This window comes from Alligator mississippiensis, chromosome 7 (genome assembly GCF_030867095.1).
Source record: "Alligator mississippiensis isolate rAllMis1 chromosome 7, rAllMis1, whole genome shotgun sequence".
Taxonomy (NCBI): domain Eukaryota; kingdom Metazoa; phylum Chordata; order Crocodylia; family Alligatoridae; genus Alligator; species Alligator mississippiensis.
Window position 1 is genome coordinate 82,254,309 of NC_081830.1, and position 23,714 is coordinate 82,278,022.

The window sequence follows — 23,714 nt, forward strand, 5'->3', positions numbered from 1 at the left end:
TTTCTATATTATCTTGCTGCATGTCTTCTTGAATTATATTGTAAGTTCCATGTGGTACACATCAGGTTTGGTTTGTAAATTACTGTTTAGCACCATTAATAATCTGACAAGTGGTTCATATTTTTTATCTTTGTTTACCCACTTCCTTGTCAAATGTTTTAGATGCTTGAATGAAAAACTCTTCATGAATGCTAAATATTACTAATACCAGAAATGGAGTAGTTTTCCTTTTAATAGGATGTTTTTGTATTAACAGAGCATATAAAACTTAAATCTCTTTCTCTTATCTAGGATTTGTTGCACCTATGTTTATCAGATTGCCCATCACAAATATTGTGCTTGAAATCTTATTTCATTCTTGCATATGTAATACAAATAGATACCTCCATTGTTTTTGTCAAGTACTTAGAACAATATAATGTGACAGTTTTCATAGTACTTAACATTGTTGTTCATAAAGAAATTCATAGATCAGTAAGGCTTGAAGGGACAGGTCTGCATAAGTAAGGAATTCTCCTTGAGTTGACTTACTACAGAAGCCTGTTTTTTTTTTTTTGTCTATACAAGTGACAGAACAGATTAATTCAATTTTTTTAATGATCTCTGTATTGCTGGCAAAGGCTTGGAATATTTACCCCACACTTTCTAGAAAGAGATAGAAGCCTAATGGAGAAAGTGATAAGCATATGGCATAGTCTGGGGATCCGTAGAATACTGGGAAAAAAAAAAAGCCAGGTTCCAGGTGTTTGTATATTTTTAGTGCTGCATTGCTTGTCCTGCCCAATAGACATTTGCAGTTTACCTTCAAGATTCACTTTGTTGTGTATTTTCTGAGTTTGGTCTTGTTAACTTATTTCCTTGTTTCTAAAGTTGTTTTTAGTTGTTTGTTTGGTTGTTTCCACTGGTTATGAGCTCATTAACTGTTACATCCCTCTGTCTCCAGTTGTGCATGTGCCTCTTACTCGCCACCCACAGCTCCCGGCACCCCCCAGCCCTGCTGGAGAGGGCCCCCAGCTGCCAGGGCTACAGGGTAGCCCCCTGCTGTCTGTGGGAGGCAGCAGCTGTTGCGGCAGGATGGAGCATGGAGCCTGGCTCCCCCTTCCCTATGGGCAGCACAGCCAGAGTGGAGCATGTTGGGTGGGGGGTGGGGCTGGGATGCCCACTGTGGTCTCCCTGGGGGCCTTCACAGCCCAGCAGGTGGGACCTGGTGCAGCAAGGCAGAACAGGGCCAGGCAGGGAGGCTCGTGCTGCCACCAGGAGCTCCACATTGCCATGGCAAGGCACCCCCTGCCTGCCTGGCAGCTGAGGGGTGCAACTGCATGCCACCACCCCTGCTGCTGCCCCATAGCAGCGCGAGGCTTGTGGCAGCAGGATTGAGCCTCCCTGCCATGCTGGGTCCTCCCTGCTGGGCCACAGGCCCAGGGGGAGGACAGTAGGGCAGGGAACCCAAGCCCGTAGTGGGCAGCCCACATCCACCTCTGCTGTGAATACAAACCAGCAGGGCATGTGCCCCCCATGCCTTCCCAGGAGTGCATGCAGCAGCAGAGATCCAACCCCCCTCAGCCCCCAGACAAGCCATCCACAGCTCTGTCCTGTTCCCCACTCAGGGTGTTGGTGCTCCTCGTTCCAGGCCACAGCCCACTGGGCCCTGCCATTGCCCTTCTCCCCACCCACAGCCCCGTGGCCTTGCCAGTGCCCATTACTCTCCACCCAGCCTCCTGGCCCTGCCAGTGTTCCTCACTCCCCACCCACAGCCCCCAACCCCCCAGCCCTGCTGGTGCCCTTCACTTGCAACCCACAGCCCCCTGACCCCCTCCCTGGTCCTGCCAGATGAGGCCCCCAGCCATCAGGACTATGAGACCTGGGCCAGGGCTAGCAGCCCCCTTCCCACTGCCCTCTACCCCAGCAGCACCCAAGTCCTGGCTGCTATTTGTGGGAGGTGGTGGCTGCTACAGCTGGAGCAGAGCACAGAGAGTGGCTTCCCCCCACCCCTTCCCCCACAGGCAGCACACCTAGAGCAGAGCCCACTGTGGGCTCCAGGTTCCACACCCTGCTGCTTGCCTCCTGGGGCCTCTGCAACCTAGCAGGCAGGACCCAGTGCAGGAGGGCAGAGCAGGGTGGGCAGGCTTGGTGCTGCTGGGAGCTGCGCCACCATGGCAAGGTGCCCCCTTCCTACCCAGCAGCAGTGGGGCAGCAGGGTGGGGAGCCCCGAGCCCAGAGTGGGCAGCCTGTATACTCCCCTGCCCCATGCATAGATCTGGGGAGGGGCATATTCCCCCCTTCCCTAGGAGTGTGTGTGCAGCAGCAGGGAACCCCACCCCCCTCCCCAGACAAGCTGCCCATGCCCTCATCCCACTCCCTAGCCAGGCCCTGCGGTTATGTATTTATGCCTTGGCAATCACAGACCTGTCTAGGGCAGTCCGCCCACCTGCCTTGTCTCTGTTGTGATATAATACGACCTTGTTTCTAGGCGGGGGGCTGCCCATTTTGTGCCCTGATGCCAAGGCTGTACTACACAACTCCAGCCTCCCCTTTACCATGTCTCTCTAGGCTCTGGCCCCACCTCCAGGCAAGTCTGGGTGCCAGATAGCTCTCTGCAGCCCTGGCCTGCCCCTCACTGTAGGCATGCTTGCCCTTCAGCCACTCAGGCCCTGGTCCCAGCCTGGACCAGTCATGATTTCCTGGCCTCAGTGCCACAACAGCTGACCCTCATATTCCACAAGGGTCCCTCTCTGGGGACCACCATAAACCTATCCCTCACAGGGCTTGTCCAGAGCCCCAGAAGTCCTACATGAGGCAGCCCTTCGCTCAACTGGGCATACATGATCCCCTGGCCTCACCCATGCCAGTTCTAATCAGGGGCTTGCCTAGCCCCTGTGTAGGCCCATGAGCCTTCCTAGGCTCTCCTTAGGCCCAAAGCCTTCTCTCTGGGGCTTGGGACCCCACAGAGACCCTAGGAACCTTCTCCTTCCCCATAGTCCCAACCCTGAATCTCCAGAGGTACCTGGGAGCAGAGGAGCTCCAGCTGGGCCCTGTTCACTCGGCAGCATCCTTGCAGCAGCTGCCAGCTGTGCCTCTCAGGGCCTGCTCTTATGCTGAGGCTCCGCAGCCCAGCTCCAATCAGGTGGCCTACTGGCTGTCATGTGACTACCTGATTGGCTTTGCAGTCACCTGCAGGCTGCCTCACAGCCTGCTCAGGCCCTTAAAGTGTCAGGCACCAAGGTGCCCTGCCACACACAGCAAACAGAAAACCCAGGTCCCTGGATATCACAGTGCTTGTGGTGAAGGGTATAATCTTCACTGCAGTTTGCGCTTTCTCAGACTGAAAGAGACTGGAAGAACTGCTTCAGCCTTCCTTTGTTGGACTTGATTTTTAGTTTTCTTTCTAAGCAGCCAGTGCTAGGATCTGGAAAAGTTGATGTAGAAATTCTCTAAGGCATTGCTTATCCAGCTAAGTCTGACGTTTAGTTGGTAGGGCCAGAATTGACTGAAGCCTAAAGCATGATGGCAAAAACCTCTCTAGCATTATCTTCCTTGACACTAAGCCTTGCTGAAGTTTAGAGCTCTTACATCTAGTAAGCCTCTCAGTGAAGAGGTTCTTCCAGAGAGAAGCAGCTGCCAGAGATTCTTAAGAGTGGAGATTTTTGAAGAAGAAATAATTACCAGTAACCCTAGTTCTTTCATTGTCAAGCAGTTATCTACTAGGTATCCATCAGTCCTGTGCGAAGCAGCAAGTATTCTATTCGGATTTGGAGGGACAGTAAGTTGATACGGGTGATTTGGATTCGGAGATTTGGCCACCAAATCAGGCCGAATCTCCTCTAAATCGAACAGGTGGCGGCGGCGGCGAGGGCATGCTGGCGGTGAGCAGGGCCCCACTCCCAACCGACTCTCCAGTCTTCCCCCATGGCTCCCTGCCCGGCCCCAGCACCTTTTTTTTTTTTAAGTCCTGCAGTCACCAGCTGCAGCAACATCAATCGGGGCCTCTGAGGGCTTGTGGCAGAGCCTCTCCACAAAGTGTGGGGCAATGGGAGGCAGCAGGGATCGGCCTCCCCTGCCTGGCTCTCACACAGCAGCTGTCGCGTCACATGGGTACAGTGCAGCTTGGCAGGGTGTCACAGGGCTCCCTGCACTGTCCAGGAGCTGGGGTCATTTGGGCTAAGCACTGCCGGGCTCCGGGAGGTGACTGCTGGAGCTGCCGCAGCTCTGGGACAGCACGTGACACCCTGCTGAGCCACGCTGCTCACCCTGCCAAGCTACACGGGTGCCAGGAAGGTGGGGGGGCAATCACTGCTGCCCCCCAGTGCCCCGCACTGTGCGGGGGGGGGGCCTCTGGCACAAGCCCTCAGAGGCCCCAATCACCACTGCTGCAGCTGGCTTTTTTATTTTTTAAAGTGCCAGGGCCGGGTGCGGCAGCCATGGGAGGGCTGGGGGAGTGGGCAGGGAGTGAGGCTGGGTGAGGGGGCATTCAGGGGGGCTGGGGGAGTTGGCAAGGGATGCGGCTGGGCAGGGGTCCCCTCATGGTCCCCTTCCCCCTCCTTGAGCCCCCCTGCCCCTACTTACCAGCATGGAGCCCGGGTCCAGCTCCCTGCAGTGGCGATCGAGGACTGCCCGAATCTCCAAATTGATTCGGAGGCTTCTGATTCAATTCGAACCTTTTCATGGGTCTCCTGATTCAATTCGGATTTGGCCCCCAAATCAAGCCGAGTCTCCTCCAACTCAATGTGCTGTCGAAACTTCTCACAGCCCTAATATTCACCTGTCCATAACCTCTGAAGACAAATTTATAAAGCATAGCTGAACTGAGGCTAAGAACCAGTCCCTTGGAGAATGAACCAGAGCTGTCTGACCTCAGCGGATAAAACAGTTTTGACCAACCTTTCCCCTGGTTCTTTTCTTACTCCTAAACTTTCAGTTTGCAACTTCTGAATGCAAATTGATCAAACCTCCACTCTCTGTGGTTTCCTTTCACATTTTAGTGTGGGACCACCCCATCTTTGAAAACATGCTTAATTTTCTTCCATCAGAGTGGTTGCTGTTTCTCTATGCCTAATTTGTCATCAGAACAATGAGCTAGTGAAAATTGTGTTAAGTTCTGCATGCAGAAAGGAAATGATTCTGGCATGCAATAGTACCCCCTGTGGTATTTCAGTTATCCAGGATCAGTCTTGCAGCAGGCTTCCGGAACAGGTTCATGCCCAGTTTAGTGGAACAACCATTGCAGTAAGGGCCAAGGAAAAGGAACTGCCTAGCATGCTTTATAGTGAAGTACCTAGCGTACTTTTCTGACGATTCACCAAAGCTAGGATAGCAGCAGATACTAGGTGTGGTTTTACAACAGCAGCATCAGAAGTAGAGTCAAATGTTTGACTGGGAAGTCTGCTGTTTGTCGAGGACTTTGCAGAGCAGCATTATAGATTAAGGATTAATTTAAGAATTATCAGAATTTTTATAAGCCACACTTTAAGGATGAATCTATACAGCACTATTCAAAATGTCTGCAACTTGTCTATAGCTCTGTCAGCAGTGCTTGCAGAAGCAGTAGGGCAGTTGGTAGACTTGGATTTGTAGTAAAAATGGAGAATGTTGAAGAGTAAATAATGTGACTGTAGACAGAGCTGCTATTTGAGGCAGAAACTTCTGTATTTCTTTTGGAAAGGAGAGGAATGTCTGGCTGTTAGTTTGTTTTTTGGGTCTTTTTTTCCCTGCCCCTACCAGTAAGACTTTTTCCAAACCTGAATTGTAGTATGGCATAACGGTACCTCTTGTTTGTTTAATCTTTCCCTTGAAATTCAGTTATTTCTTCTAGTTTTCCAAAGTGAAGCTATAAATATCTGTAACATCCTGCTATGCTTTCATCTCCATTCTTGCTCATCTCTTCCTTATTTGTACCCACACTGAACCAAATTTCCTGCTCAGACTTGCTCTCCTCTGGTTTTACCAATGAGGCAGTAACTTTCACCCCCTGTTTGCACAACTTACAAGTGGTCTCCTTCTTCCTTGATATTTGAGGTTTTTTCTGACACATCCAGAAGGAATGAGTACACATACATGGTTAGATTTGTTTGTGTTGGATCTCTCAAAATTCTCTAGCCAAAGTGAAGGTTGAAAGAACATATACATTATTCAAAATGTAATTAGGTGCCATTAAAGGCCAACCTGCTAATGAAAGGTAAGATTCTTGGTAAAATTTGGATACTGTTTCAATTTAAGGATTAGCAGAATTTTATAAGCTATTTCTGATCAAACTATAACTTTTTTGTAAAATATCTCTTGTTGATCATCTGCTTTTTACTCTTCTGTCTTTTAGGGTTTTGACCCACCGCATCAAAGTGATACACGAACTATTTATATAGCCAACCGTTTTCCCCAGCATGGCCATTATGTTCCTCAGAAATTTGCAGATAATAGAATCATATCATCAAAGGTAAAGACAATCAGTATACTTTGTCCAAATTGCCTGATACAGATTACATGTCACTTAAGACATCATGGAGTATCTATACATCTAATATGTAGTTGTATTTCTTTTTTTATTTATATGATGTTTCTCATTAGTCTCAAAGCACCTGTACAACATTTAAAACTGCAAATGAACCCAAATTAAAAATGCTAGACCCGTTCTTCAGGTCTCTGGTTTCCCTACCCCATCCAAGAAACCTCCACCTAATTACAGGCTGACCAACATTTAAGCAAAATCCAGCAGAAAAAGAGGGAAGTCTTTGGCTCCCTCTACACGTGCACATAAAGGCATTGGATTGAATGCATGATCCATCTAATCATGCCTCCTGCTGTGCTACATGTGCATGGCAGAAGGCGTGATTGTGGGATTGCCTATTAGATCCAATCACGCCTTATTGCCACTGCAGGGGAACATAATTGATAAGAAGCAGGCTCTCATAGCTGGGAGTTACACGCAGCCAGGGCCAAGACACCCTGCGACGGATGGGAGTCTAGGTCCCAGCCACCCGTCATTTGCAGCTGGGGCTGAGAGCCCCACAACTATCAGGGCACGGCCAGAACCAGGAGTCCTGTCAGTTGTGGGGGTCTCTCGGTCCCAACTGTGCGAGCCAAGAGCCCCATTTGTTGCAGGGTCTCTTTAATTGCACAATACCTGTAATATGTCGGGGAGGCCTCTAACCAGGTTCTCCACAATGCTACGCGCATCACCTGCATACATTTAAACATAGGACTGGAGAGAATAGAATCCATAGAGTAGCCATGCCCCCAAAGTGTAAAGTGCACAGCAGTGTGAAGGATGTCGAGCTGCATGTATCCATTCCTTAGTGCTGGCCATAGGTATGCAAGTGTAACTGATGGGGAGAGGATGTCCTAATTGACTGGCATCCTTACCTAACAAACAACTGATTGGCTCAGGAGGCTGGAGGAAGGTGCAGTGAGGCAGGAAAGTTTTTAGTTGCCACTGCTGTAGCATGGCAGCTTCTCTGTCTAGGCCAGTCGTGATTTCCAGGTCCTCCACAAGAAAGAACTAGTTATGCTGCAGAGACAGACAAGCGGGGTTGGGGAAAGAAAAAGGAACAATGATTAAGAGGTTATTAGGGAAAGACCGTCAGAAGGAGGAGAGGAAAGAGAAACTACAAGTGAAAGACTTTGGGGGAGGTGGGGAACTGAGTGGAAAACACTGAAGGAACTTTAAGAGTGCTCTAATTTCATTGGTAATTTATGCAATGTGTTATGTTATATAACCACATTTCTCTCTTTCTTTGCAGTACACGGTGTGGAATTTTGTTCCAAAAAATTTATTTGAGCAGTTCAGAAGAGTAGCCAATTTTTATTTTTTGATTATATTTTTGGTTCAGGTAAGTGGATGACAATTATAATCTGCTAGCATGATCTAAATATGGAGCTGCAAACTATGATTTATTGGGTTGTAGCTCTCATTTTCTTCATTGGGCAAATCATTGAATCTTTCTCAATTTTCCAGTCTGTAAAATTGCTTGCCTAGTTTATAGGGATGTTGGGGACCTAAATACTGAAAGGAAACTCCTGAATTTGGACTGTGAAGCATTACTTTGAATATTTTCTATTTATGTGAACTTTTAAATACCCTTCACTGAAACTGTTTCAAAATTAAAGTTTTTGCAGTATTACACAGTTGCAGGACTGCACCAGTGTCTGAAAAACAGTGAAACTGGACAAAGAATAAGCAGTAAAAGAAGTTACCTTCCTTTCCTGATGTGATTTTTATCAGGAAGAACTCGGCTGATCACATCCACAAGGACTGTAGCACAATCATGTCTCAATAAATTTCAAAGTCAGTTCACCTCAATTTTATATACATTAATAACATTTAAGCAGAGTAGAATGAGACTTCTGCTGCCACAGTTTCTTTATCTAATTCTCTGGGCATCGCTTTGCAAAAGTCTGAACTTCCAAGCACACTTGTATTGAATAGTTATGCTTGCCCCTTGAGTTGGGATTGCATTATCCTATAATATTGGAATATATAAAATTCACATTTTCTCCTGAAAGTTCTTTCATTAAGATTCTTGCAATAAACAGATGTTATGCAGCCCTAAAATTTACAAATTAGACAATGTAGATACATAAAACAAATTTCTGAAAATTCATCATTGAAGCTGGCAGGTGGTCAAAATACACCTTTAAAAAAAAACAGATGCATGAAGACCTGAGTTGATGCCAATGCCAAAGCAGTGTAGGACATGTTTAGCCTGTTTTACAAGCTGATAGTAATTTTGGTAATGATGTGTGTAGTATCACTACCTGACACGTGTAAGGGTATCTTTGTCACCAGTTCAGCAATTGTACTTACAATTTATATACAGCTAGACCTGTTCAAAGCACTTCATTTCAAAACAGTCTTCAACATCTTTCTGAAGCAGACAGATAAGTGATCTATGGCATTTTAGAGGTGGGAATACTTAAGAGTTTGAAAGAGTTGCCCAAGTCTTTCAGTAAGTTGATAAGATAGCTAGAATTAGAATAGGGCAGCTTTTGACTTCCAGTGCTGTCCTTGTTCCTTGCACCTTCTTTGCCAGAGTCGCCAGCCTTTTCTAATGGTGATCCACTGCTTCCACCTTAGGCACCACTATGCACCACCTATCCCCTGTCGCCATCCCTGCTATGTATGGAGGGCTGCTTTCTAACCTCTCTGGAGCTTCCTCCAAAAATGTGCCACAAAATGTGTGGCAAGCAACAGCACAGTTTTCAGGGGAGGCTACATTTCATAGTTTCATAGTGCTTAGGGTTGGAAGGGACCTAAACAGGTCATCAGGTCCAACCCCCTGCCCTGGGCAGGATCTTATCACCCCAGCCAAATATCTATCCAGCCTCCTCTTGAAGACCCCCAAGGTAGAATAGAGCACCACCTCCCTTGGGAGTCCATTCCAGAGCCTGGCAGCCCTGACTGTAAAGTAATGTCTCCTAATGTCCAGCCTGAACCTTCTCTCTAACAATTTGTGGCCATTATGCCTAGTAACCCTGGGTGGTGCCCAGGGGAACAGAGCCTCCACCAAGTCTCGCTGGTTCCTGCTGGGGAGTTTGCAAACGGTCACCAGATCCCCTTTCAGCCTTCTCTTGTGGATTTAGCCTCTCCTCGTAGGGCCTGAAAAAAAAGAATTTCTCCGCTGTCACTTCACTCACCCCTACTTGACCCAGCTGGGACCTGAACTTAGATCTCCCACATGGTAGGCAGAAATTCTACCACACAGCCACCACTGCTTTGGGTGGGTGATGGAGCACCACTCCACACAGAGCAGTGCTGGAGAGGTGACAGGTGATCAGCTGGCTGTGAGTAGAAGGCGGGCAGATCTGACAGCTGGGTAGCAGCAGATCAGTGTGCCACTAATAAAATGCAGAATGGATCAGACTTCTTCAGGCTAGATTCAGTCTCTTAACAGATTATCTCACCTGTGGGCTGTAGGTTGCTGACCTGAGGTGTAGGCTGTAGTCATGAATGCTGGTTTCAGCCCTTCTCGTGGGAGCATAACCTGCTGTTTTAATAGAGCTTAGCATGAATCGTTGTGGGGAGGGGCTATATCTTATACAAACATAAATATAGGTAATGCTCAAAACATTTATTACTATAAAAATCTTTCAAAACAAAATGTGATTGGCAAAGCCACATGAGGAACCAGTGTAACTTCATTATGAGCTCCCATTCCATTCCAGTAAGGACCTTTTGAGGAGAGAGCAGTAATTTTGTCCTGAACCTACTTTTACATCAACCCCTAAATAAACCTAATACATTTGAATAAATGTACATTAGTATTTTGAATTTCTACTTGTATCTTTTCTCTGCAGCCCTTGAACCCACTGCTGTCAAAAGAAGTTGCCAAAGCACTTGTAGATGTTGTTAGTGTTGGCACTGCAGTTGGTACCACGGCAGAAATTGCACAAATTACACAGCACTAATTATACTGGGCTTATTTAGTCTAGAGAAGAGAAGACTGAGGAGGGTTCAAAAGAGGATGGAGCTGGGCTGTTCTCAGTGGTGACGGATGACAGAACAAGGAGCAGTGGGCTCACCTTTCAGCAAGTGAAGTTTAGGTTAGATATTAGGAAGAATTTTCTCACTAGGAGGGTAGTAAAGCACTGGAACAGGTTACCCAAGGAGGTGGTGGACTCTCCATCCCTGGGGGTTTTCAAGACCCAGCTAGACAAAGCTTTGGCTGGGATTATCTAGTTGGGGGTGGTCCTGCTCTGAGTAGGGGGTTGGATTAGATGACCTGAAGTCCGTTCCAACCCTAATTTTCTATGATTTCTATGAAATGATTGAATCTGCACAGTTTACTTGTGGGAAATGGACAGGCGCACTCTGCGCAAGGGGATACTTTTATAAAAGTTTCATTTTTTCAGTTTGAATCTAAGATGACTGTTAGCTTACAAAAATAAAAAGTAGGATAATTCATTGCACACTGCATAGAAGCAGTTCCATGGAATATCTTAACATTCAGCTCAACTTGGATAGAAAATGGTGTTAAAAGCAAAATGATGTGATATACACCAGGGAAATATCTTTTTATGATCTTCACCATTGCTCTTTTATCTGAGGTGTATATATCACTGTTGGCACTGCTAGATGTGTGCAGCTGTGTTCAGTGCATTAAGAGCCTCATTGACTTGAATAGTCTTGCTTGTATGGTAAAAATGTTACTGCTTTTTTTTTTGATGTTACTTGGAAATTATTTTAAAAACAAGCTTGAAACTAACGTTCTCATTTCTTTTTCTCTAGCTTATGATAGATACACCTACCAGTCCTATTACAAGTGGATTGCCATTATTCTTTGTCATAACTGTAACAGCCATAAAGCAGGTATAAAATTAGCTTACACACCATGGTTTCTTTTAAAACATTTTGGGTTTTTTTTAATTTAAATGATATAGTCACTATTTGGTAGACACTAAGCAGTGAAGAACAAATTGGTACATGTTTTTAACATTTGTACCTAAGAAGGTTGAGACTCTGATACTCTGCTTAATGAGTTACTGTGCGCATGATGACTGTAATACCACTCAAATGGACAGTGAGTGACTGTCGGAGGGCATTTTTGTTTAAGCTTTGCTTGTCAGTTTTTATAAGACTTTTTCTTAAGGTTTCTCGCCCATTCCCCTGGCACACCTCAGTATGTATTAAAAAATCTTCATACATAAAACAGGCCAGGAAAGATATTTGAGGGAGATGATGCATTAGAACAACTTGCACAATGTTTGGCAGCAGTTAAAAGGCAAGTTATGCCTTAAGGTGTATGGTGCAGGACATACATTAACAGTAAATGTGGTATGCTGGCGGATGAAAGGTCAGCTCTGGCAAATTGTTGCTATTCTTGTCAGACAAAGGAAGTTGTAGTAGTTAAAATGGGAAAAAATGTTTTGGGAGTATGATCTTAAAATGAATGTTGTTCAAGCAGTAGACTGGGGTTTTTTTTTTTATAGGACTTAGTTTCATAATGAAGGCTCTCAGTGTCAAAAGGTCAAACTTTAATAAAGCCAAGGGAGAAAATTAGCTCCAAAAAAAGGCAACTAGCATTATTCCCACAGCAAGCCCCAAAGCCTACCCCCTACTTTAATCCCGAGGGAGAGAGATCTCTCTTATCCTTTGGCAGTGATGCGTCTATGAATTAATATTGCATCCTTTTATCCAACTATTTAGGCACAGAGTGCCCACTTCACGCCTACTCCGTAAGAAGGCATATACTGTAACTGGATGCTCAGTAAGAAGGAAGGCATATAACTCATGGGGCCCAAAGCTTTTCTCCCCTGCTGGCTCAGACAAACCTCTGCTTCTTTCTCTGCATACATGGGTGGAGTGGGGATATAATTAGTTGCAGAACTATGCACCTTCTTTTTCTAATTCAAAGGAAACTTAAATAATCTCTTTCAGTAGGAACAATGTTACTTAGCAAATGAGCTGAGTAGAAATTTGAGCTATCACTCTCCTTCCGGGAAGATTGGAGACAACCATTTTATAATTGCATGTTGATAAAAGGCAGAAATACAGTATCCCAACTTTGCAAAATCTTTTTTTGCAAACTAAACAGGCATATTTTGAACTATCCTTTATTATCAAAAATATATGAATGCTGTTATTTTAGTGGGGCTTTTGGCAAGGCTTAAATTAAGGTTACATGCAGAATAGACTTACCAGTAATGAAAGTTAGAATTTCATGTTAAATTCACCAGATGTCAAGGATAAAGACATTTGGAATGTAATTTTATTAGACTATTTTCTGTCCATGTGGCAGTCTACAACGTTATGTTACTGCTGCAAAGGTAGCCCTGTTAGACTGGCCCAGCTGAGCAGGGTTTGTAGTCTAGAAGTTGGGAATTAAATTTGACCGTAATAGACTGGCTTTAAGTATCCTGTGGTATATGAGGTATCTCCAGTATGATGTAGGGAAAGGGTATCAGATGGAAAAGTTGCTGACATCAGTGCTTTCTAAAGGTGAGCTTTAATTCCCTGCCAAATATCCGAACTACATTGCTGTTTAGAATTACAGGATTGATGCCTCAAAGTTACCAGATTTTACTAAATCCTTTTCTGCAGATCATCTTTAACAAGAAGGTGAATCTTATTGCTTTTTCCTACTGTCTGGAAAACACTTTCATTGCTGGTTTGTTCAGGAACTTTATAGTTGCAGTCCTTCCAGTATCCTGCCATGTACCTGTTGTTACAGCATGCCTTTTTCCTCTGTTAAATTTTTTAGTGTTAGGTACAGGAAACTAGAGGTGCACTGATACCGTGGTCCGATATTGGATCGGCACTGATATAAAGAACATTTACTGTATTGGAAATCAGCCTGATGTGGCTGATAATTTGGCCGATAAATGCCCGTGCACATGCAGAGCTGCAGCGCAGCATGTAGGCAGTGAGTAGCAGAGCCTGGCAGCTTGAAGAGCTGCATGCAGCTGGTAAGTCTGTTGCAGTGGGAGGGAAGGGGTGTGACGGGGGTGGGGGGGTAGGTGCTGCCTGAGTGGGGCGAGGCGGGGCGCAGGATGGATTTGGGGGGCACGGGGGAGTCAGATCCTGCCACTGCGTGCACTCTGGGAAGGAATGGGGGGGAGGGTGCATGTGCCCCTGCATCTGCGCAGGGTGGGGCAGAGTAGGCTACAGGCTGGGGCCGGGGTAGTGCTGAGTTCTTCCCAACACATGGTGGGGGTGTTGGGCCAGGGTTGCACTTGGGCAGGCAACAGCGCTGGGGGGGGGCATTATGGCAAATTTTGGGGTGGCTGTAGCCCCCTCCCAGCGCTGTCTGCTCCAAGTACAGCCCCAGCCCAACCCCCCCACCCCTCCCCCAATGCCAGGAAGAGCCCAGCGCAGTCCCAGCCCCACCCTGCAGCAGCAGCCTGCCCCACTCCACACAGTTCTCGGGGCACACGCGCGCACACACACACCCCACCCCCCCATGCTCTCTAAGGGTGCGCACAGCGGCGGGAGCTGCCCCCCCTCCCCACACCTCCCTCCATCCTGCACCCTCCCGCCCCGGCCGGGCAGCACCTGCCCCAGTCCTACTCCTCCCTCACTGCAGTGGCCTTGATCTGCTCCCCCATGCCCCTTCTCTCCCCCCTCCCCTTCCACCACAACAGACTTACCGGCTCTTCAAGCTGCCGGGCTGTGTATCAGAAATCTGATTGGTATCGACCGATATGCCTCCTTAAAAATCAGCCATCAGTATCGGCCCCCAAAATCTCTTTCAGTGCACCCCTATACGAAACTTTTCAACTATTTATGTATTGTTACATTCAAACTTAAATACTTCACCTTTTGAATCCTTTTCTTGACCATTTTGACTTGTCATTAATAGTGCAGACATTAATCATCAGTATATCATAATTGAGAAGTATTTTCTCCAGTTACGTTGCAGAAAAATATTTTGATCATCCAATGATGTGGTTCAGAAATGTGTCTGTTATAGGTGGGCTACAAAATAATGGTTCAGAAACATTAGTGACCTAAAACTGAGAAATTTGGTAGAACTCATTTATTTATTCATTTATTTTTTTCTAAGAAGTTGTTCTTATTCCTATTCCCTTAACATGGTTCAGAAATCATTTAAACATGTTGGGTTATAGTAATAGAAGCTATTGTAGCTCTTATCTTGTTGAGAGAGAGATTCAGACCTATGACTTGCATAGCAGTAGTACAAATGCAATGAATGGTATGTCCATTGTACACTTCTGACTGTCTCAATTAACTTGCCATAGCAACATTTATTTCAGCTGCCAGAATTATCATTCGTTCAAGGTGAAGGCAAGCAAGATTTAATCCTGTATCAGTGTAAGATTTTTGTATGCATATCAAAATGTTCAGGTTGCACTTCTTGAGGCATTTGAGGGCCAGAAGCAGCTTTCATTGGGATGAGGATATTCCCAGCATTTCAGTGAGGTCCAGTCTTTGTTTTCTTTTAGACTTTGCATTTGTTGTTTTTTTATGTCACCCTGCCCTGCCATCTCTTTATGGAAAGATTTATTTCAACCATGTTATAGCTTTTTATGAATGTTTATGACACTTTTACTATTGGATTTGTTGCAGCTAAATATGCCCAGTGGGTGCATCTACACGTGCACTTTACTGTTGAGTAGAATTAGCTCTAAAGTAAAGTGTCACCATCTACACATGCACCAGTATTAGGGTACAGTAAATGAATTAACTCTGCCATAAGACAGTAGTGTTGAGGACAGTACTCTCTTATGGACAGAGTACTTATGTGCACTGAAATGTACATGTAGACCATGATGGGCTGGCGGGGGCACAAGGGTGTTAAAGTGCAGGGGCTGCCTGCTGCCTAGCCCTGCACTTAAGCACCCTCCACTGCTTGATTCTGGAGCCTGGGCCAGACCCCTGAATCCCCTGCCAGCCGGGAGCTACACCACTCTGTCTCAAAAGTGCTGCAGTCCTAGGCGCATGTGTAGAGATGGCATTCAGGATCAGTTGACTCCAATGCAAACTGCACCAGAGTTTATTGCTCTGCCCTAATTTCACATGTAGGTGTACCCAGTTTACTAGATAGAGATGAGAAGTAGACTCAGTAATACTGTTTAAAAATCCTCTGTAATATGCCTAAAATAAATTTCTGTAATATTGTGTGCTGCTGGTAGTAGAGTGTGTGTTGGTGTGTAACAGGTGGTATAAACGTATTATCAGCATGAGCTTAGGATGATCTGTGTAATTCACTATGGCTTTGTTACGTGAGTGATAAGCTTTCACAAGTGCCCAATAAAAGATATCACCCTAAGAAATCCTTGCATCTCATATCATCAGGTCTTTTTTCCTCCCATCGTATGCATCATAATAGAGTACTTTCTATGTGGAATTGCAGGTAGCACTTGAGAATCAGTTGGCTGCTTTGTAGCATTTCAGGCAAAGAAAGGTCATGAATCAGTTTTTCAAGCATCGGTGGAAAGTAACTACCCCACATTAAATTAACTTTCTGTTAAGTATTGATCTCATGCAAGATGTTTCTCACTATCATCTGTGGAGGTGATTAAGTGTTTCTGGAGGGTTTTTTTTGGATAAAACTAGTAGCACACATTTATATATAGAAATGGTAACAGTAAATCTGCCTCAGGCTTTTCCTTTGTGCAATGTCAGACTGTCTTAAATGTTCACATTTGAATTTTATGTATGGCTGTGAACTTGCCTACTCTTCCACTAGGCCTGTTATTGTCACTCTGAATTAAATGTATAATACACACAAAGTTGTGCTTTAAATATGAATAGAAAGATTATGTAACAGTGAATCACAGCTAGTGTTAGTCAACAAGTAGCAAGTACTGCCTCCTATATCCTAGCATTTTTCTTGGTTTCGGGGACAGGGCTAACAGTTCAGATTCATGCATTTACTGTCTGATTAGTTTTTCTCTGCCCATCTGATAGTGTTTTCCAACTCTTCTCAACTATATTCAGATCACGAATATGTTGAGCAGCAATCGTATAAGTGAACAATATATTACGGGTGATCTACAACGGAAAAATAGACCTACATTTTTACCCTTCTTTTTATTTTTATTTTATTATACCCTTTGAAAATCTGGAAGAAGGAAAAAATCTGCTAGTCTTTTCCGCTAAAAAATTATATCCCTCCCTCACTTAAAAGGGCTGCCCTAGAACCCTGTGGATAATTTTGTTTCCTCCATGTCTGAGTCTCTTGCACATAGTTATCTCCATCGGCTGTGTAAACATTATATGTCAGCCACACATACCATCCAAGCTAAAATCCTTCTGTGACAATGGGTGCTTCAGCTGTTGAAAAAAATGACCAAAGCAAGCTGTCTGGGTTCTGTCATAGGTTAGCAGAAAAGAGAGCCATTTGAGTCCATTTTTCTACTTGTGATCAATAAGTGAGTCTGTGGGTATGGCTTTCTGTATTCCCTATTTATGTGCCTTAATCCATTTCTATATTGTGAAGTTCTCAAATTCAACAGACAAAGGTTCTTTGGGTAAATCGGATATCTTTTATTAGACCAACTAAAATGGTTGGATTTTTGTTCTTTGCAAGCTTTTGGGTGTTTGTATCTGAAAGCTTGCAAAGAAGAAATTTCCCAACTATTTTAGTTGTTCTAATAAAAGATATCTGATTTACCCAAAGAACCTTGTCTTCCTATGTCCTTAGACCAACATGGCTACAACCTATGTCCCTGAAACACCAGATTGCACAAGTACTCTTGCTTAACTGTCTTTTTTCAGAAAGCTGCACCTCAGCTGTTTGTTTCAATTTGCATAGTCCTATGCCACTCTTTCTACATTTCTTACTTTATTTAACAAATATGAAACTAATAAAAACACACAAAGTGTACAGATTTTGGGATGATGGGTGCAGTAGAACCTGAATAGAACAGAGGCTAGGAGTTGCTCAGGACTATGCAGCAAGCTGGTTACAAAGCCAGGCTGCCTCATGACACTTGGACTTACTCTTGAAGTGCATACTTGTAACCTGATTTTTTTTTTTTCTTCAGGGCTATGAAGACTGGTTACGACATAAAGCAGATAATGAAGTAAATGGAGCTCCAGTTTATGTTGTTCGAAGTGGTGGCCTTGTGAAAACTAGATCAAAAAACATTAGGGTATGTACCTAAAAACTGTTTTTTGCAGTTAAACTGATAGTACTTGAATAAAGTGCTCATTTATTCTATCACAATTTGATAATGCTCTTTTATGTTCTTAATAACAGTGCTTGCTTATTTTTAACAGCATTATCGATGCGTATATTATTTATTCATTTTTCTCAGGTGGGTGATATTGTCAGAGTAGCCAAAGATGAGACTTTCCCTGCCGACCTTGTACTTCTCTCCTCTGACAGAGCTGAAGGTTCATGCCATGTTACTACTGCTAGTTTGGATGGAGAAACCAATCTTAAGGTTGGTTGTCTAAATGTTTGTGCATTGCTAGTATGAAATATGAGAACCTGGTTAGATATTTCAACCTGGTGAGTAATTAATTAAATAAAGACCAGTATAGTAAACAGATAAATTTATTCGGGGGGGGGGGGAAGTTTGTACTTGTCTTAACTTTAATTACATTTTTTAAAAGTTATGGTTTCTCCCACAATGTACATTTTTTAACTAAATGTAAATAGTGACATTCTCTTCCCTGAAGAGCTTATCTTGATACTTTGAGTCCATGCTAAGACACTTAATTATACTCTTTCATTATCTACTATTTCAGCGGTTCCCAATCTGTGGTACGGGTACCACCAGTGGTACACAGGCAGCCTCTCAGTGGTACGCATTAACAGAATTATTATAATTACTTTATAGGACAAAAATTTGCTGGTGGTACTTAAAGTTGTATCGTTTTAAATTGGTGGTGCGCAGTCTGTCAGTTTGGGAACCGCTGGACTATTTTATTATGTTGTGGAACACTTCAAACCTTAATCCACCACCCTTACTCTGACTCGTTTGAAATCAAAGGGCCTATATTTTGAATGAGATACCACTCAGTATGAGCAAGTAGCAGACTATGACTCTTCCATCAATAAGATGTGTCTTAATATATCAAAATTACTGTTTACCTGTGTAACTGAGTTCTCATTTAAGTGTTACACTTCTTATTTCACTTTGATTTGAAATTGTTAACATCAGTGGGACCAGGAATCTCTATTGATCTGTTAGTAGAAGTGTTATGTATTAACAGTTAATTATTGTGAGAAATGCTATCAGTACTGTGGCTTGTAAAGTAGTTTTCATTATGGTGGGGAAGCATCTGGCATACTCGAGAAATCATGCTTCTGTGTAGTATTCCATAACCCTCGTCAGGAATCAAAAGCACCAAAACCAAATGCATAAATACAGAATAGGAGAGAATTGGTGAGGCACCTGTGGGAAAGCACCTGCTGATTTTGATGGGTTATAGGCTCAACATGAATCATCATTGCACTGCAGTTGCAGGCAAGAAACAAATGCAATTTTGGCTTACACTAACAGACATTGTATGTAAAGCAAGGGAGGTGATAGTGGGGTGGGCAAAATACAGCCTGTGGGATGGATCAGGCTTGCCAAGGGATTTTATCCAGCCGCAATGGGTCCTTTGGCCCCACCTAGCCCAGATGTGGCGGGCAGCCTGGGCTGTGGCACGTTTGACCGGTCCCACCACCCCTGGCTGCACAGTGGGGCTGGGGCGGCACCATGGCTGGACTCACTTGCCAGCAGCACCCACTGGCCTGCCAGCAGCACCCACAGTGCTGCTGCCAGTGTCCTTCCAGATGCTGCTGCCAGTGTCCACTGCTGCTGCTGGACCCACCCCCAGTGCCTGGGCTCTCTGGCCTGTCTGTCCTGCACCCACTGTCAGGGATGCCAGATGGAGCGGGCAGGCCCAGGACCCACGTGGACAGGTCATGCTTGCCTGGGCAGATGGGATGGGGCTGCAGGCAGGCGAGGAGTGCTGTCCAGGAGTAGGACGGGAAGGTGGGGCCAGGGCAGGGATCAGGATCAGGGAGCAGTGATGGCTGGGGTCCAAGCAGAGCTATGATCGGCTCCCCACACGCCCCGGCCTGCAGAACTGGCACCGGTCAGGGGCGTGTTGGGAGCGGATCATGACTCTGCTCCAGGCCCTGGCCCCGGCCCCACACTATCATGGCCCCACGATCATGATACTGGCCCTGCCCACCTGCCCTGATCCCAGATGCCACTCCCTGACCATGGCCCCATCCCATCTGCCCAGTTCAGTATGGGCAGAGCCACTTAAGGAGTTTTGGTGAGCTGTTGTGGAGCAGGTGGGAGGCCAGAGGAGTTCTGACCAGGCCTACAACAACTCGCTAATATTCCCTAAGTGGCCCTCCACCCAAATAATTACCCACCCCTGTGATAGTACCACCCTGCTTAGTACCAGTTAGGCCTCATCTGGAGTACTGTGTGCACTTCTGACCTTTTAGTTTGAAGAAAAGGAGATTAAGGTAGGGACACAATAGTAGTGCCCAAATTTTTGAAAGTTTGTCATAAAGAAAAGGACAAGGCACAAAGTGGGTTTAAATTACAGCAAAGAACATTTTGTTTAAATTTAGGGGAAGAAACTTCCTTAGTGAGAGAGTAGTAGGACAGTGGAATAAGCGGCCTGGGGAAGCTGTAGAATTCCCTTCACTGCAGGTTTTCCAAAAGAGGCCAGGTAAGCATTTGCCTGGATTGGTGTAGGAATAGTATATCCTGCATCTGCAAGATGAACTTGAGGTCCCTTCCAGGCCTGTGAGTCTCATCTGGATGATTTTTGACCAGCTAACCACCAGCAAATTAGTACTTCAGTGAACCAAAGATATACTCAAATGCAGATCTTTTTTTTCTGTGTTTTGAAGTCGTGAAGTTAATGGAAAGTATTCTTTTTTCAGACGCATGTTGCGGTCCCAGAAACAGCAGTATTACAGTCAGTTGCCAACCTGGATAAACTCGTAGCTGTTGTAGAATGCCAGCAGCCAGAAGCAGACCTATACAGGTAGTGCTTTATTCTTCACAATTTCAGAGTCAATTGAAAGTGAAATACTTAATACTTTTAAGGATGCTGTGGCTTCTGTTGGGAGAAAATTGCTCCAGAAATGTCAGATTAAGTTTCATGCTTTAGTAAATAAAAGTAGGCATTTGTATGTGTGCTGTTATGCTGCATAACATTGCAAATGGTGGACAGATTAAACAAATTCTTTGTAGTTTTTCAGCAGTAAATTAGAAGTAAAATTCAATATTTCCAGTTTATATCATAACGTGGATGGCAGTGCAGTTAAGGCATCCAGAAGCACAAGTTCAAACTTGTTCTGGGATTGTGCTGCCCCCACTTGACCCAGCTGTAAGTGGCTACCTGATCATTTTGCGTGGAGCGTTAAAGCCAGTGATACAAGCCAAATCCTTCCTTTGTGTATTAGTAGCTACAGAAACTGGTGTGCCTTCACACTGCTAACTTGCTGAGTCACATAGACTCAAGCACATCTTCAATCTTACTTGACTCTTGATGGGTCTGTATTGCCTTTATAAGCAGGACATTTATTTTAAAAATTAAAAAATAATAATAGTAATGGTGTTTGGGGAGGTTTGGTAGAGAAAAATGAAGCTTTATCTGGTTCTGCCAACATACTTCAGTCCTCATTACTATTACTACTTTCTGTTGTGTTAGGTTTAAAATGTATCAAATTTTGTCTTTGTTCTTAAGGTATAATTAATTTATGTTGTGGTCTAGGGAGGATTTGAACTGTGTTCCCCAATATTAATAAGTTCTTCACTACGGTTTCACTAGTATGTCTGATTTAAAAGCTGAAGTCAGCAAGCAATGTGACAGACCTCTTAAAGTAGTATTTCTCTTAACAGATACTATGTTAGACCTGTATTTTACATCTTGTAGCTATTTCTGACCTTTAATGTAATTAAGGTAACATTTAATATTTTCCTAATCTTAAGTAGTTTCATTAGAAGTGGGTAATTTTCAGTTCATAGTTTTAAAGACAGAGGTGGCTGACTGCATTCATCTAGGCAAGTAGAAGGGAGGTGAGGGAGGTATCTTAGAGACCCACCCGATTCAGAGAGGTGTGAGCTTTCATAAGCAACAGCCTACTTCTCATTTGATGAAGTAGGTATTGCTTAAGAAAACTCATACTTTCCTGAACCAGTTAGGGCAGCATGGTACCTTAGAGCCTTTTTTTGCCTAAAAGTTTTAGTAATCATACCATAAAGCATCAGTTTATTTTAATTCAAGTTGGGATTGCCAAGAATTTTGAAGTTCTTAACAAGAATACATATTTAACTAGCTGTTAACTATTTGGTTTTTAAAGTGGGTTGTGAAGGGCACAAAGCTACTAATGTTAGAAAGGACTAGCTAAGTTAATGACGGTGAATTTCTACAAGCCTTCAAACTATGTCTTCTATAAAGCATGTAAAATGTTAGAAAATGTGAAACTTCAAAAGTTGAAAAAAGGTAAAATGGTAATTAATCTGCTATATTAGAAGCGACAATGCTATTCAGATGAAAAATATATTGACTGGTAAACTGGCTTTTATTTTTAAGTTATTTTTTGATGCAGCATAATCATTTATCTTTTTCAACAAAAGAAATAAAGCACACTTGTTCACGTTTCATAAACTGAGTTATGCGGATTTTCTAAAATCACTCAATACCATTTTATTGAAGAATGAATGGCTCATTGCTCTTCATGACAACTTTCTGAAATATTCCACAGAAAATGATCAAGACTGATCTATCATCCATTAATTAAAAAAACTTCAAACTAAAGACTTTTTTTTATATAGAATGTACCACTGTAATGTTGTACGTTCCCTACATAAATAAAATAAAGATCTTTGTTTAATATTGAAGATTGTACATCTAAAAACCATTAGGAATTCATCCTTTTGACATATGGCTTTCTTTCCCAGGTTTGTTGGCAGAATAACTATAAGTCAACAAATTGAAGAAATTGTACGGTAAGCGAAGTGTTTATAAAGCTAACTTAACTATGTAGAGCTAAGCTGGGGTGATAAAATATGACATAATAAAAGGGCACAATTATAGAACAGGAAAAAGTAATTGTTATGGAGATGCCAGCTGCAACTCCATAATGAAGGCTGACGTGAATAAAACTAGAGTAGATGGTTGGGAAATAGTTAAGTGTAAACTTATCAGTAGCCTTGAAAAATGTGAGCTCTGCTAATAGAATTAACTTATATTCTTGGAAGCTATTGCTTGGTAGTTGTTATAAAAAATGTGTAGGAATGGTAACTTAATTTGTGGTGGATGAATGGGACACCAGCCCCAGGTGCTGACTTATTAGGTATACCAGAATTGTGCCCCCACTGCCATGGAGACAGCACCCCACCAGCAGAGACCCCACAGCATTACTCTTGCAGCAGCAGCCAGGTGCACGGACACCATGCTGCTGCTGCAGGAACAACAGCCAAGCGAGCAGAACATGCTATCAGCAGGAATCAGGAACTGCTTTTAAGCCCCCAGCATAAGTCAGACTCCCACAGCCCTACATGTAGAAAACTCGCTTGTAGAAGCGAATTTGGCACATGTAGAAAACTCATTTCCCCACCATTCTTGGAACCCCCACCCCTCTGGCGCTCAGCAGCACCTCCTCTTCCTCCACCCCTCGTCCCCTGCTCTCCCTTGGGGTTTGTCCAGGGTACAAACTCGGCTTGTTTTGCCTCTGTCTAGGAAGTTAGTTTGTCAAGTTTGCAATAAGCACTGGAAGGTAAAGTACTATCCTCTTAATGCAGGAGAGACATTGTGCAGCCACAAGTCTTATTAAATTCAGTGTAAACTATTGGTATATCCTTCAGGAGACTGTAACAAAACCCTTTCAGTAAATGCATACTTTCAACATCTTTTAACTTTTTAAATTCAGTAGAGTTGGTGGTGTTGTGTTTACTGGTCATCAAAGAGAAGCCAGTTAAATATATACTGCGCTGATTTGAATTCTTTTAGTCTGAAGTAGCTAAATTGGCTTTCATGATTATAAAACCATTTTGAGTTCAGGAATATGGTCAGAGTCTCTTAACAGACGAGACTATTTTCTTGTGCAAATATTCTACTTCTGTAAATTTTATTATAACTTGACAAATTCTAAAAAAAAAATTACAAGCATTTTTACTCAAGTTTCAATTGCATTCTTTCTTGTAGTAATTTATAGGGTTTGTTTTTTTTTTAAAGGAAGTATCTCAATCTCATGCACATAATTTGCACCTGCTATTATAGTGATTATGGTTAAAACTGGCAGCTGTCAGTAGAATTTTTATTGGTATAGCCCTGCTCAGCTATTTCTGCT

General features: G+C 43.8%; 1 protein-coding gene across 3 annotated transcripts in view; it reads left to right on the forward strand.

The window, feature by feature from the left end:
- Window positions 1-23,714, forward strand: part of ATP11B (ATPase phospholipid transporting 11B (putative)) — a 107,415-nt gene that overhangs the window by 18,787 nt on the left and 64,914 nt on the right. For all 3 annotated transcript variants that reach the window (XM_014606195.3, XM_019478448.2, XM_019478449.2), the window contains exons 2-8: window positions 6,311-6,427; window positions 7,731-7,820; window positions 11,216-11,296; window positions 17,437-17,544; window positions 17,710-17,838; window positions 20,298-20,401; window positions 22,324-22,371. In XM_014606195.3, coding sequence (XP_014461681.1) covers window positions 6,311-6,427; window positions 7,731-7,820; window positions 11,216-11,296; window positions 17,437-17,544; window positions 17,710-17,838; window positions 20,298-20,401; window positions 22,324-22,371 — 677 coding nt within the window. The remainder of the gene's footprint in view (window positions 1-6,310; window positions 6,428-7,730; window positions 7,821-11,215; window positions 11,297-17,436; window positions 17,545-17,709; window positions 17,839-20,297; window positions 20,402-22,323; window positions 22,372-23,714) is intronic.